At 36.1% G+C, this 14,662-nt stretch overlaps 1 protein-coding gene and 1 long non-coding RNA gene across 2 annotated transcripts; both read right to left on the reverse strand.

The window, feature by feature from the left end:
• Positions 1 to 275: 275 nt before the first annotated feature.
• LOC113096428 (uncharacterized) lies at positions 276 to 1,919 on the reverse strand. The gene is made up of 2 exons (XR_003288504.1): positions 1,638 to 1,919; positions 276 to 404 (listed from the first exon to the last, which is right to left on the reverse strand). It is a non-coding gene; the product is annotated as an uncharacterized LOC113096428 (long non-coding RNA).
• Positions 1,920 to 5,119: 3,200 nt separating this feature from the next.
• LOC113096426 (fucolectin-like) lies at positions 5,120 to 6,557 on the reverse strand. The gene is made up of 4 exons (XM_026261811.1): positions 6,512 to 6,557; positions 5,915 to 5,953; positions 5,438 to 5,696; positions 5,120 to 5,270 (listed from the first exon to the last, which is right to left on the reverse strand). Exons 1-4 carry the CDS (start codon positions 6,543 to 6,545, stop codon positions 5,120 to 5,122), a joined length of 483 nt encoding a protein of 160 aa, XP_026117596.1. The 5' UTR covers positions 6,546 to 6,557.
• Between the last annotated feature and the right edge of the window lie 8,105 nt (positions 6,558 to 14,662).

Here is a 14,662-nt window from a genome sequence, read left to right on the forward strand (position 1 = left end):
ACTTCAGGTAATTTCTAAATTCTGGCCCCTCATAGCAGTTTGAAAAAGACATGGAAGACAGCCCCAGGACATTACAAAAGCCCACGTATTCATCATACTTGATCTAAATTATGGGTAAATGTTGCTGCCTAATAGTCTTGAGTTGGGTTTGGGGGTTCTCCCCCAAGAAAATGTTGTTCAGGGTCTGATTCGTGTTTTCTATGTCATTTCAGACACAGATAAATGCAAGCACATTCAATAATCTATGCATAGACCTAATGAATGTCAGACAATTGTAGGAAAGATCAGGATCAGAAATTTATTGCATGTTCCAGTTGTAGGAGATCCATGACTTTCCAATTTACTGTGGGTCCATCCATTGACACAGAAAGCATGTTCCTTAAATTAAGTTCCTTGGTGCCCTCCTGAAATTATAAAAAAATAAAATCAAAACAAAGTCCACCTCAAGAATGATAACATTTTCATTCATGTTCACTCAGATTAGATAGTTTGTCTAAAGTAGTGATTCTCAAACTGTGGTCTGGGGACCACTGGAGATATGCCAGATTACCAAAGAGGTCTGTGAGCAAAAGTCATCCACCAAAAATGACTGACATGGACTGTGACGCCGTTGAACATTTCCAATTCGCTTCTCATGACTTGTTTTCTAATCATGCACATTATCAGCAGGAGAAGTTAGCCATGGTTTCAGAAGACTAAAATGGCCTGCATTTTTACATGCATTAGGGATGATCATTAAGCCAAATATGTCAAGATTGTTTTGTTTTTTTTATTGACTAAGTGGTCCTTGATTTGAAAGAAAAAATGTTTGAGAAACAAGTTAAGCCATAATAGTGAATGCTCACAAATTGGGCCTATGTGATAGGGTTCAGTGTCAACATAGTTAACCTAAAATTTAGAAGCACAAAACAGATATTTGGAGTCTAATTATGAACTGGGCTACATCATTTAATTCAATTCAATTTTAATTTTCACATAAAAAATATGCAAGAAGCATAATGCATATTGAATGCTTTATACAGTAAAGTTATGTACAGCACTGCCTTCCGTCCATAATGCAAAAGTCCTATGCATAGATGTCAACCACCCACAACATTTTTTTAACTGATTGGCTGGGACAATATATCGATGCATTTTGAATCGAGAAATTATTCTGGATCGATTCCAATTTTTCTGAATGCATCGCGATTCTCTCTCGAAAACGATTCTTAGTTTAGTTTTTAACAACAGATGCCACTGCGTTTAGATGCCTTACACACACCACTTGAACCTACTATAAAATAATAATTAATAAAGTTTGAAAACGTTGAAGCGAAGTACAAGGGTGTTTGCAGTGGGGCGTTTACATTAATCTCGCGTCATAAAAGCAATATATCAATTACATTCTCAGACTCTGCAGAACGCGCGAGCGCTCTTCGTCGTGAGCATTTGAGTGTTCGGTTAAAAACTAGCCTAGAGCGCCATCTGCAAAAACTAAGCTCAGAATCAATTCACAAAGTATTCTGAAAAAATGTAAATCAATCCAACAATTGTGACGCATCTATATATTGTCCCAAATATTCATTAAGAAATAACAAAAACACATGAAGCATTTTAACATATTCAAATAATTTTAAATGTTACTTTTAGAGTCTTACCTTAAAGTGCTCCAGCAAGTCTTTTGCCGTTGAGGGGCTCAAAAACTGAGAACCAAGATAGGGAGACCTGACAATCGTGGTCTTGTCCACAGCTTTATCGTCTTTGCCCATGCTTGCGATTTCGCAAAATGCCGTGGTGGCGAACCATCAACGCAACGCGTTCAGTAATCACTTACTCGTATGTCACCTATGGAATGATGCAGGTTGCACCGACGAAGTGCTGCCCCCAAATGTTGCGCTGGTCAAAGTGCGGTCGAAAAAATAAATAAAAATGACGAGTCGGACATGAAATGTAAGACATTCATATGGAAAATTCCAGGATTCAAGACATTTTCAGACCTTAAAAATCGAAAATTGTATTTAAGACATTTCAAGACTTTTTAAGGACCCGCGGGGACCCTGTTATCAGTCTGGCATGGAAGAGAAACCCCAAAAATAACTGGTTTGTGGTCAGAAAAGACAGCATCACAAACATCCACATAACATACAGAAATGCCATATGACAAAACTATATCCAGTGTGTGTCCATGCTCATGTGTAGGAACATTTACAGATTGCACAAGATTAAAACAGTCAATGAGATTTAAAAAATCTTTCACCAGAGGGTCCGCTGGACAACACACATGAATGTTAAAATCCCCCACAATTAGAAACTTATCAAATTTCAATAATATTTCCCCTAAAAATTCAGAAAACTCCTGAATAAAATCTTTGTTATATTTAGGAGGCTGATAAATCAGCCCACAAAACACTGGCTCATCCAATTTAAGATGAAAAGTTTGCAGTTCAAAACTGCACACACAAAAAAGAGTTCAGTTTCCACTAGACGACAATGAAAGCTGTTTTTGAATACAGTTGCTAGACCTCCACCCTTGGCTGTAGACTGAGGAGAATTGATAAATTTACAGTCTGAGGGAACAAGGTCTGCAAACGGACTTAAGTCACCAGTAGATAGCCACGTCTCAGTCACAAATAAAACATCCAGTGATTTCGATGTAAGGAAATCTCTCAAAATAAACATCTTATTGAAGAGAGATCTCGCATTAACCAGTGCCAATTTAATTAATAAAGAGTCACCTGCTGCTGACTGTGATGCATAACACAGTGGTCGAAGGTTTTGGAAATTTACACCCCTACCTTAACGGAGATATGGTGTCGTATGTATAAGTTGTTGATTGGTGATGATTGTCGGAACAATTTGCCGAAGCGATACATATGCTGTGAAAGAATCGATGATCGTCCCACAAGCCACAGCCACAACAGTCAAAATAAGACCTACACTCCATCAACAGTTTTGCCTTGAGTTTAACAGAACGCCCACCGTGTTTCCCACGTCTTCTTCTTCGCTTCTTCAGCGGAAAAGCGCAGGGGACTGAGAGCCGATACAGCGCCCGTGGCACAGCAGACAGATCTGGATGAGAGTATGAACACGATCCTCCTCGTTCTTTACCCGCCGATATGTTAATAAGCATTTGCCGATCATAAACCAAAATAAGTAACATCCTGGACCAGGAGTAAGACGAACAAAATAAACACAAATAGAACAGGTAGCAGACGGCCAGCCACACACAACAGCGCCATCTTGGATGCACTTAATCTATACAGTTTGTACAGTGTAAAAACCATCACGCCTATGGGATGAACACACTTTTCACAAAAACAAACATGTGTGTGTGTGCGTGCGTGCGTGTGTGTGTGTGTGCACAGAAAAAAGAAAATAAAAGAAACAAACATTCATGTCTCATATTGTAACCATGGGCGGAGTTTGGGGGGGGGGGGGGGGGGGGGGTTAGACCAGAGCCAATTAATGCCTGTCTTGTGCTTTGATAAATAAAAATAAATACAGAATTCATATTTTCTTATTTTATTTATTATCATATAATGTTTGTGGATATAATGAGTTAGTTTAGAATTAATTATTTTGAATTACTATATTGAAAAAGAAGCTTATTTTGGTGGACTTCAAAGTATCGCGGTAAGATACGTGAGTGGACTCTCTTCTCGTTCTGTTCCCGCTTTAGTCTACATGATAAATAAACAAAATGGACATTCGTCATTTTTTTAATAAACCCACTAGTAAAAGTGTGGAGTTTTCTAACTCTGGCACTTCAACCATCAATTCCACTGCTGCTACTGACACAGCAACCGAGGCCGGTGTAGCAGTCGATTCTGTTCCCCTCTGAATGTCTGTTTCCCATCGGGTTGCCAGGTCCATGTAATAAACCCAACAAAATAGTTAATCAAACATTTTCCCAAAGTAGCCTAAATTCCACGGATTTGGCAACATACCCGCATGCAAATGCACCAAACACACCTGGATGTAGGAAACCAAAAAGTGACAAATTTCTTGCTACACTGCAGCATAGTAAAATGATTCTCACACTCCCGTTTATGTTTTTTTTTTATTTTTATTATTCATCTTGCAGTTATTCCGTTATTTTTGTCTTATGTTTTTACATTTAAAGTTGAAAAACCTCTTGTCTTGAATTTATTTTCAAGTTTAAGATTTAGGATGGTATTTTGAATTATTTGACTTGCCGTACATCCAGTCACGCTTCTTGCGCACGCTAGTTCTGATCGTACGTATAGTAACTCTGCAACTACGCAAGAATTGTATTATGTTTGCGTAAAGGGAAACAGACATTCCGAGGGGAACAAAATCGACTGCTACACCGCATCTGCCGGTAGGTTCCCCCCCACGCACAAAAGTGAAACTCCGCCTATGATTGTAACCTCTAATGTTTTAATAATTGCCTTTTAAATATAGTAATAGTAGAATGTGTATGATGTAGTATTTTAGTTGACATTACTCTTGCCAAGTTCTGATATCTGAGAGATGCACGGAAAGGCAACCGCAATGCTGTAGATTAGCTTTTTTATTCATCGAGTTTACATTCGTTCATTCACTTCACACACTCATTGCGTAACCTTTGCATAATTGGCTTCTGATTCATTCATAATGCAGATTTATTCTGCTATGGCTTTAAATATATAGCCTAATAGTTTTGTTTGCAAAATTGGCCAAAAACAGACATACTGTAGCTACTTTTCTGTAAGTGTTGTATAAAATCAATTTAGCATTTGCGTATAAAATCAATTTAGCATTTGCACCCGTTCTATCTGGGGAGAAAAAAAAAACGGCACTGTGATACTGAACTCGCTGCATGCGTGTTGTCATTTTCCTTGATAAAATTCCATGTCCTCAAAAAACTATGTGCATTCTATAAGGTACATCATGAACGGAGTTGTTGCCTTGCATCATGTTTTTCACTAAATAACTGTAAGTGAGTGGGACTTGAAGCGGCACTGCTCAGACCGATCTAGAGAGCAGACGTTCCATATGCTTTTCAATCGCTGTCATCGTTGGACTTTTGTCATATTCTAAGCGGTCTGCTTCGAGTCGATCACTTCTCGTGTGGAATGACGTATCTAGTGTTCAATAACTAATTAGATTGATTAGATTTTCTTAGATTTTTTAGGTGTCAAGAAGTACCGTTTATGAAGACTTCAACTTCACACAGAGAGAGATTCTTTGAATCTCCAGGAATGACCACATTCACATAACGGCCTTGCATTCCACCGCATGAGTAGGAAACAGACTGACGTGCTGAAATACCAGAAATTTCTGCACATCTGGAGAGAGAGAGAGAATATGAAACAATCATTCTACATGAGCAAGAGTCTCATTCTCGTTTTTTTTAAATCCTTTTATATAACATTGCACAATATGTTCCTATTTTACAATTAAATAACTGTTTTAAATTGTTACATTTATATATGTAAAGGCAAATTGTTATCACTTGGAATTGTTGTTGCCGTTGTTCTCCAAGGACATTCCAATGCGAATCTCTGCTCCGTTGATTTGTTCAAAGCAGCAGTCCATCCTGTTAGTGATGATCACTTTTTCAATGATTTGTAGGTCCATCATATCCAGCCTCCACCATGGGTTCGTCTCGGTTTTAGTGTGTGTGCAGTAAAAATCTATATCATCAATTGCAGCGTCAGCCTTTAAGTAATATGTAGATGACTGTACAGCCTTTCCCTTGGTTGCAATATTCTCTAGAAAGGATAACAAGAAATGCAAATACCCATATTATTCTCTTTTATAATACATCTGCACTGGTATTTTTAACATTGCATTACAAAATAATCATACTGTACATAATAAGCATAACATTCTTAGAAATGTATTAGTAATCTAAAATGCGTTGGTTTCTTCAGAGAGCATGTCCTTATAATAAATGTATTAAGCTACAGATTAAAGAAACGTTAAGTACCTTTCAAGTTGTTTGTCATGGCGTGAATGGCAACGGTGCCTGTTTCAGAAATAAATAGAAAATGGTTATATATCTGGAACATTTTTTACAGTAAAGTTTATTATTAATTAACTGAATATTATTATAATTTTTTTTTTCTTTTTTTTTTTTACATGACACATCAATGTACAGATAGTAGTAGACCAACTTTTATAAATGAATACTCTAAACAAGATGACATAATCAGTTTAAGGTGCATCTGTGTAGATTTATCCAAATTTGTTATAGTATTAAAACCAAACCTACGCTCAGGGTTAATCATCAGCCCATGCAAAGAAATAATTTGCTTAAAACCTTATTTGAAAAAGAGATGATAAGATTAATCAAAAGAGGCACAAGCAAAGGATGCACTCTTATTTTATATAATAGAAAATCTGTTGTGTTAGAATATGGACTGAGCTGTCATAGTAATAAAAACGTTAATTACTCAGCTTCACAGTATTAGTTTATTTTTTTTAATATTTTTTTAAATAAAAATTATTTAAATTAACTGTAAGTGGTTACCAGTCAAGACTTTAAGAGAAAACATTGTCTATTATTAGTAAAAGAGATACTCACCAAGAAGTAAAAACAGGTTTATCAGGATCAACATCTCACTTTTAAGCAGGACTACACTCCTAATAAGAAAGATTATAATAATTCATCTTTAATTCCAGTCAGCATGACCAATGATGTAGAAAGGACGCAACCTACCTTTTGTTTACTCTTTCTTATTTTGTTGGCTTAATTGGTTCCATAAGATGTTTGTCTTTATCTCTTCTCTCATCAGCTTTCTCTTCATGTCTGTATTTTATACTCTTCATCCTTTAACTCCGCCCTCCGCCTTCTTGAATTAGCTCAAGTGAAATTGGCCATAGCAAAAAGTGTCATCACGAGGGACATCTATGCAAACATGGACGAGTATTAGTCTATAAGGCCATTTCAGATGCAAAAGGTGCTCATTTGTAAAGCAAAATGAGCTGGGACTGATGTAATTGCTTGGATTCTTATTGTTGGTCATCATTAGTTTGTTTTACGGCTATCAGATGGGGATGTGAGTAAAGTCCAGCATGAAAAAAGTAAAAGTTTGCATTTTAATTGACTGCTATTAGACACTGGAGCTTTAAGGTTTAATTTGCTCTGTTGTATGTACTGATTGGAAGAACAATGTTACACTAGACTTTTGAGGGGTTGGGACTTTTTATAGTATATTAACCTATATCTGTAACCTGTATCTCATTGCCCAGGGATGTGGTGGTCTCAACTTTTACACCATCTGTCCTTTCAATCCTGAGCATTTCAGAAAGATTGTGTTGGATACTTAACTACGGAGCCTGCTATGGCCCAATTCTTTGGTCTATCCAGTTCCAAGGAACTTTCAACCAAAACCACAGTATATGCACTTATATTTCTGTGCATGACCAGGCTTTCCGAGACATAAAAGGGTTGCTCTGAAAATGATGTGACTGTTCCACCTGAAGGCCAAACATTGTATATGAATGGTTGTTAGTGATAACATTTAGGTCAAAAATCATCCTATTGATTCGTAGATTGAGTGTTGTTAAAACATATCTGCAGCAACTTACCGGGAACGTTCTCATAACTAAAGTTCTTGCAGTAACGTTAGTTGAATGTTTTCTTAATATTATCTGCCATTGATAAACTTTCAAAAAATATTAACATAAATAAAAACTTATCCTTGCATTGTAAGTAGAAAGTTTTAAAAACTTTAAAAACTAATGTTGCCAAAATGATTCTTACATAATTGTGTATCCAATGTCAAAAAATGACATAAATTGCATTTTTTTAAGTAAAATTGTATGTGTGTGTGATGTGTGTGCGCCATGTTAATCAGACTAATCAATTTATACTATTATAATTATATTACTCTATTTTCGAACTCAATAGCTCTTGTTGTAGAATCGCTGCTGTCTCTTTATGAATTAATGGAATGTTAAAGCCAGACAATGCAAAGTGATAAACTGCAGTGAATACTAAGCGCTAAAGTAAAAAAAGCTAGTGCTAAAGCGCTAAACAAAAAAAAAAAAGAAATGTGTATATATATATATATATATTTTATAATAAAATGTTTAACTTTTATTAAAATATGATAATTTTATAAAATGCGGAAGCAAAATTTTATATATATTAAAAAAATATTCTGAAAGCAGTACATGATATCCCATAATATTTTAATATATATTTTATTATAGCCTATAATTTAATTAATGTCATATTTCTTTATATATATATATATATATTTTTTCATTATAAATATGATGATTATCTATAAGGTGAACACCCAGTTTGATGCTTTGTCTCAAAAAATAAAATAAAATAAGTCAATTTTAGCGATTCTCATTTGCTTCATAAATCTAGACCATTTTAAAAACATTAAACATACCATCATACCATACTATATTTATTAAAGGTAGTGTAATAGATATATTACCTGTGCCTCAGTGGGCAATAATAGTATTTTATTCAACATATATTCATTCACAATTTTCACAGTCTTGAATTTCCGTTATCACATTTTTATGTTTCAGGTTGATATACACAGTCTGTATTTAACTGACTCTTCAAATATTGCTCTTTTCCCTGAGCTAAACAGAGATTTTAGCAGCTTGGACCTAACTGACTGAGGGCATTATGAGCTTCATGGTGATGAACTTCAAGGCCGAGTAACAGCTTTGAATCAGAGTAGTTTCTCATTTGGTCAAAGGGCTTCGAGTTCACCATTATGTGTTGTCCTAGCTCACATGTGAAGGACAAAAACACTGGGGGAAAGACAAACATTAGCAGTGCATTTGTAATTTTGAGGATCTTATTATTGGAGGCCAAACTTCCAAATTCATGTGGTGGAAAGGGCTTCATTTAGACAGTGGCAGCACAGTAGGAGTCTGAGGTTTTGCAGTGAAATTATTATACATTTCCTGCAAATGAAAAAGCTTTTCAGCTACCCTTGTCAAAACATTTTTTTGAAAATTTGAATATTTTATTTTAAGGTTTGTCACACTCACTTCAATTGCGTTATTGCAACCCAAATTTATTTTCAAAAATAAGTTTTGATGTAAGGAGGGATAAGTGAAAATATTACATGTCGTAATCTTTCACAACATACATCTTTGAATTCAAAATGCGTATTACATGTGGAACCCCTCTCAGATACTCTTAATACATTATTATTATTATTATTTTTATTATTACAGCTGTCGAGATTATTGAATCGTGGAAGTGTTGATTATAGCATCATTTTTTCGATCTTTTCCCATCACATGAAAGTCTGCAGTGATGAGCATTGAGTGGACAGAGTCTGTTTATCGAGTGAATGCAGTCATCTTGTTATTATTGCAACACGTTTTCTCTCATAAAATGCTTTCACCACAACTAACAGCAAACACAATATCGACATGAATACAGTAAGAGCTTTGTTGTGCAGCATAACCGCATCCGTCATTATAACAGCAGTTTGGGCAAGTGTGCAGATATCCTCGCGATGTGTGATTGACAGCTCCGAACCATATAAAGGGAGCTTCTCTCATCGCTCTCTGTAGTTATATCACAATTTAAATAACAGATTTGTTTCAAGCTGTGCTACTAAGAGAAACAACGTGAAGTTGATTGTTTAGTCACTGGCTTGATTCACTGATGCATAAACTGTATTAAACAACTAAGAAAGAAAGTCTGTGTGAACTTGAATGATTGGCTACCCATAAGAAATCACTGATCACAGATCAGGCATTAATGAGCACTGTTACTCACTGTTTGTGACGGTGCTGTCGAATCCTAAAAGTCTGTTTGTAACGCCTGTGCTGACATTGTGACAGAATTATATGTAAATATTTGGGTGGGCAAAGCAGAGAAAGGGGAGGTAACCTTTCCCAGTATGACAACATGAGTGGAAGATTCCAGATCTGCCCGTCTGAGCTCTCGTTTTCTTAAAGGAGGAGCAGGACACCAAGGGCTTGGTGTACACCTATCGAAATTTCTAACCACCGGGCGACCATAAACCATAAAAGGTTAGGTGAACTAGTATTAATGTTAAAACACCTCATAAAGTGAAATGTTCATGCCATGAGACCTTTAAAGCCAGTCTTGAAAGAGACAAAAGCTGATACAGGCAATAAGAAGTGAAGCATCAGTATGAAGAATGGGTGAATTGTGGGATCCTGACACTAAAGTTTGGTTTCTCAATATATCTCCTATAATCATAGATGTTTCCTGTCACCGATTACAATTACGTTTCCCTCCAGTGCATGTACTCTAGTTTTCTGAGTAATATGACACATCGTGCTCTACTTTTTATCCTTAAACACTTTTTTCTCTATGGTCCTCGAGAGATTGTTCGGGAACACCATGTTGAGTATTAAAGGGTTAGTTCACAGAAACATGAAAATTATGTCATTAATATCTCACCCTCATGTTGTTCCAAACCAGTAAGACCTCCGTTTATCTTCTGAACACAGTTTAAGATATTTTAGATTTAGTCCGAGAGCTCTCAGTCCCTCCATTAAAGCTGTGTGTACGGTCTACTGTCCATGTCCAGAAAGATAAGAAAAACATCTTCAAAGTAGTCAAATGAATGTACTAATATAATTCTATAAAAGGTGACTTGGAAATTACTAAGCATTTTATTTTATTTTTTTGTTACAGTCTGATGGCTGAACAGAAAACAAACCTGATCATGGGAGCAGATGAAGAAAGATCGCAAACATGTGGAATCATCTGAAAGCCCACCACGTCCCGGCTTATAAAGATACAAAGAAAGAGTGCACGGATTTGAGATATCTTTGTTCAATAAATGTTTTATTTAAGCAACTGTTTGTATCACTTCTTATTACTTAGCTGTAATTAACACATGTTTTTAATTACATAAGGGTGAGGAAATTAAGAATTTTCTAGATTACATATAGATGACATTATACAGTATGATTTACAAAAAGTTGGGACACTGTACAGATTGTGAATAAAAATAAAATGCAAAGATGTGGAAGTTACAAATTTCAATATCGCAACAGAATATAACATAGATGCATATTATTGATGGATGCGATGTTTATGTTTTTCGACCCTGCTTGAAGAATTCATCTACAGGTCAACTGAGAGAAGGCCCACTTTTGGAAAAGTGTGAAAGCCCTTAGGAGCGCAAACTGTTCTTTTTCTGAATGCTGTTTGATATAGCATAGTGTTATGTAATAAAGGCTTGATTTATTCATTTATTTCATTTCATTTTCTTAACAATTAAGATGCTGCATGTGTTTATCAGGTCTAATCGAGGTGTGCGTATGTCCACCGACTTCCCCACAAAAAATTACGGCCCCTCTACATAAAACTGACATTACTGAGCTATATGCGTTTAAAAGTAGCATATTACAATGGTACAATGGCATTGCTCAGTTCAACGTGTTGGAAAATCGGGCATTTTGTTCCGTGTCAGCATCTAAGCTTATCTAATATCGTTATTCTCTAAGTTCTTTAAATTACATTTCGCTTGTCACACAACATGTAGTTAAGATGTTGACTCCTAAAATAAAGGCTCATCACCTATTAACAGTGTTCGTACCTTGAAGGCCACCCTTTGTGAACACCCTCCAGAAAGAATGAGAAGGCAGTTGATCCCTTGTTGTTTTAAGCAGCATCAAGTTATAGGATCTATGAAAATAGGGGTTCAGGAGAAATATTTTAATATTTTTTAAATAAAACTTTCACTTTAAATATGCATTTTAGTGACCAGTGTTGTAAGCAGTATCACAAATTTTGCCCAGTTTCTCAGACAAGGCTTAAGCCTAGTCCCAGATTAAAATGCATATTTTACCTGATATATTATATTTTTGGGCAACTTAATGGATTGTTAACAGTTTACGAGGCTGTTGTATAGCAAATGTCTTTGCTTGTGTTTGTGTGTTGTTTACAAGGCAAGGCAAGGCAAGTTTATTTATATAGCACATTTCGTACACAATGGTAATTCAAAGTGCTTTACATAAAAGAAAGTAAAATAAATATAAAGAAAAATAATCACAAAAATAAAACAAGCAATTTAAAAACTTGAAAAATTGACTTTTAAGACAGTTTAAAAATAAACATTGATTTAAAAAGAATTAAACAGTTAAAATAGAAAATGATTTTACATAAAATACAGTGAATACATAAAATATAGTGCAATCAGTTCGGACATTGCACCGTGCTCATTCAATAAATGCACAGCTAAACAGATGAGTTTTGAGTCTAGATTTAAATGTGACTAGTGTTTTAGCACATCTGATCTCTTCTGGAAGATGATTCCAACTGCGGGCAGCATAGTAACTAAAGGAGGACTCCCCTTGTTTTGTGTGAACCCTTGGTATTTCTAACTGACTCTATCCCAATGATCTGAGGGCTCTGTTTATATTCAGTGAACATATCTGTGTATTTCGGTCCTAGATCATTGAGTGATTTATAATCAAGTAAAAGTACTTTAAAATCAATTCTATGCGTAACTGGTGTGATATGCTCAGATTTTCTGGTTCTAGTCAGAATCCTGGCAGCAGTGTTCTGGATGAGCTGCAGTTGTCTAATGGTCTTTTTGGGAAGGCCGGTGAGGAGCCCATTACAATAGTCCACCCTGCTGGTGATAAAGGCATGAACAAGTTTCTCCAAGTCTTGACTGGAAACAAAACATCAAATTCTTGCAACGTTTTTTAGATGATAGTATACTGATTTAGTTACTGCTTTGACATGACTACTGAAACTAAGGTCCAAAATCATTATTAACTTGGTGAAATGTTTGCTGCTATAGTGCTTGTAACACGCTATCACAGTAAAGGTGGATCTTAATGAATTAGAATGTTGTGGAAAAGTTCATTTCAGTAATTGAACTCAAATTGTTAAAATCGTTTATTAAATAAATTCAATGCACACAGACTGAAGTAGTTTAAGGGCCATATTTTAATCATCTAAATGCAAAGTGTAAAGCGCACGCCGCAGGTGCACTCAGGGCGTGTCGAAATCCACTTTTGCTATTTTAACAACGGAAAAACGATTTGCGCACCCAGACGCATGATCTAAACGGGTTGTCCCTATTCTCTTAATGAGTAATGGGTGTTTTTTTGGGCGTAATATGCAATAAACCAATCAGAGTCTCATCTTCCATTCCCTTTAAGAGCCCGTTGCGCTTGTGCCATTACGGATTTACTATTTACACGGCGGAATTTGGCAAGCGCAAATGCATTTGCTAATTAAATGACGTGACGCTGGATGGGAAAATGTGAACGGCACCGGACTGAAACTAGCATTGCGCCGGGTGTATGATAGGGCCCTAAGTCTTTGGTTCTTTTAATTGTGATGCATTTGGCTAACATTTAACAAAAAACCACCAAATCACTGTCTCAACAAATTAGAATACATCATAATGCCAATAAAAAAATAAAATAAAACATTTGAATTGTTGACCTTCTGGAAAGTGTTCATTTACTGTACATGTACTTAATACTTGTTAGGGGCTACTTTTGTTTTAATTACTGCCTCAATTCAGCGTGGCATGGAGGTGATCAGTTTGCGGCACTGCTGAGGTGGTCTGGAAGCCCAAGTTTCTTTGACAGTGACCTTCAGCTCATCTGCAGGTCTGGTGAGTTTGTTGGCCAGTCAAGCATGCCAACACCATGGTCATTTAACCAACTTTTGGTGCTTTTGGCAGTGTGGGCAGGAGCCAAATCCTGTTGGAAAATGAAATCAGCATCTTCAAAATGCTGGTCAGCAGCTTGAAGTATGAAGTTCTCCAAAATGTCTTGGTAAACAGGTGCAGTGACTTTGGTTTTCAAAAAAACACAATAGAGCAATACCAGTAGATGACATTGCACCCCAAATCATCACAGACTGTGGAAACTTAACACTGGACTTTAAGCATAGCTTGGGCTATGAACTTCTCCACCCTTCCTTCAGACTCTAGGACTTTGGTTTCCAAATGAAACAAAACTTGCTCTCATCTGAAAAGTGGACTTTGGACCACTGGGCAACAGTCCAGTTCTTCTTCTCCTGAGCCCAGGTAAGACATATCTAACGTTGTCTGTGGTTCAGCAAATTCCTTGACACGTCTGTGTGTGGTGGCTCTTGATATCTGACCCCTGCCTCAGTCCATTCCTTGTGAAGTTCACTCCAATTCTTGAATCCAGTTTGCTTGACAATCCTCATAATGCTGCGGTTCTCTCGGTTGGTTGTGCATCTTTTTCTTCCACATTTTTTTTCTTCCACTAAACTTTCTGTTAACATGCTTGTGAAGGGTGTTGATGATTGTCTTCTGGACAACTGTCAGATTAGCAGTATTTCCCAGGATTCTGTAGCCTAGTGAACCAAACTGAGAGACCATTTTGAAGACTCAGGAAACCATTGCAGGTGTTTTGGGATGATTTAATGATTGGCATGTCACCATATTCTAATTTGTTGAGAGTGTGAATTGGTGAGTTTTTGTTAAATATGATCATATAATCATCACAGTTAAAAGAACCAAAGACTTAAACTACTTCAGTCTGTGTGCATTGAATTTATTTAATACACAAGTTTCACAATTTGAGTTGAATTACTAAAAATAACTTTTCCATGATATTCTAACTTATTGAGATGCATTTTTATACAGCTTCAGCAGCCCTTGTTGTTTAAAATGTGTATCTTGATTTGTTTAAGTCTCGATCAACTTGCATCACATGTTTGCATTGATTTTCAACCGACTCAACCAATAAGTACATTGTTACATTC

Source organism: Carassius auratus, unplaced genomic scaffold (assembly GCF_003368295.1).
Source record: "Carassius auratus strain Wakin unplaced genomic scaffold, ASM336829v1 scaf_tig00215914, whole genome shotgun sequence".
Classification (NCBI taxonomy): domain Eukaryota; kingdom Metazoa; phylum Chordata; class Actinopteri; order Cypriniformes; family Cyprinidae; genus Carassius; species Carassius auratus.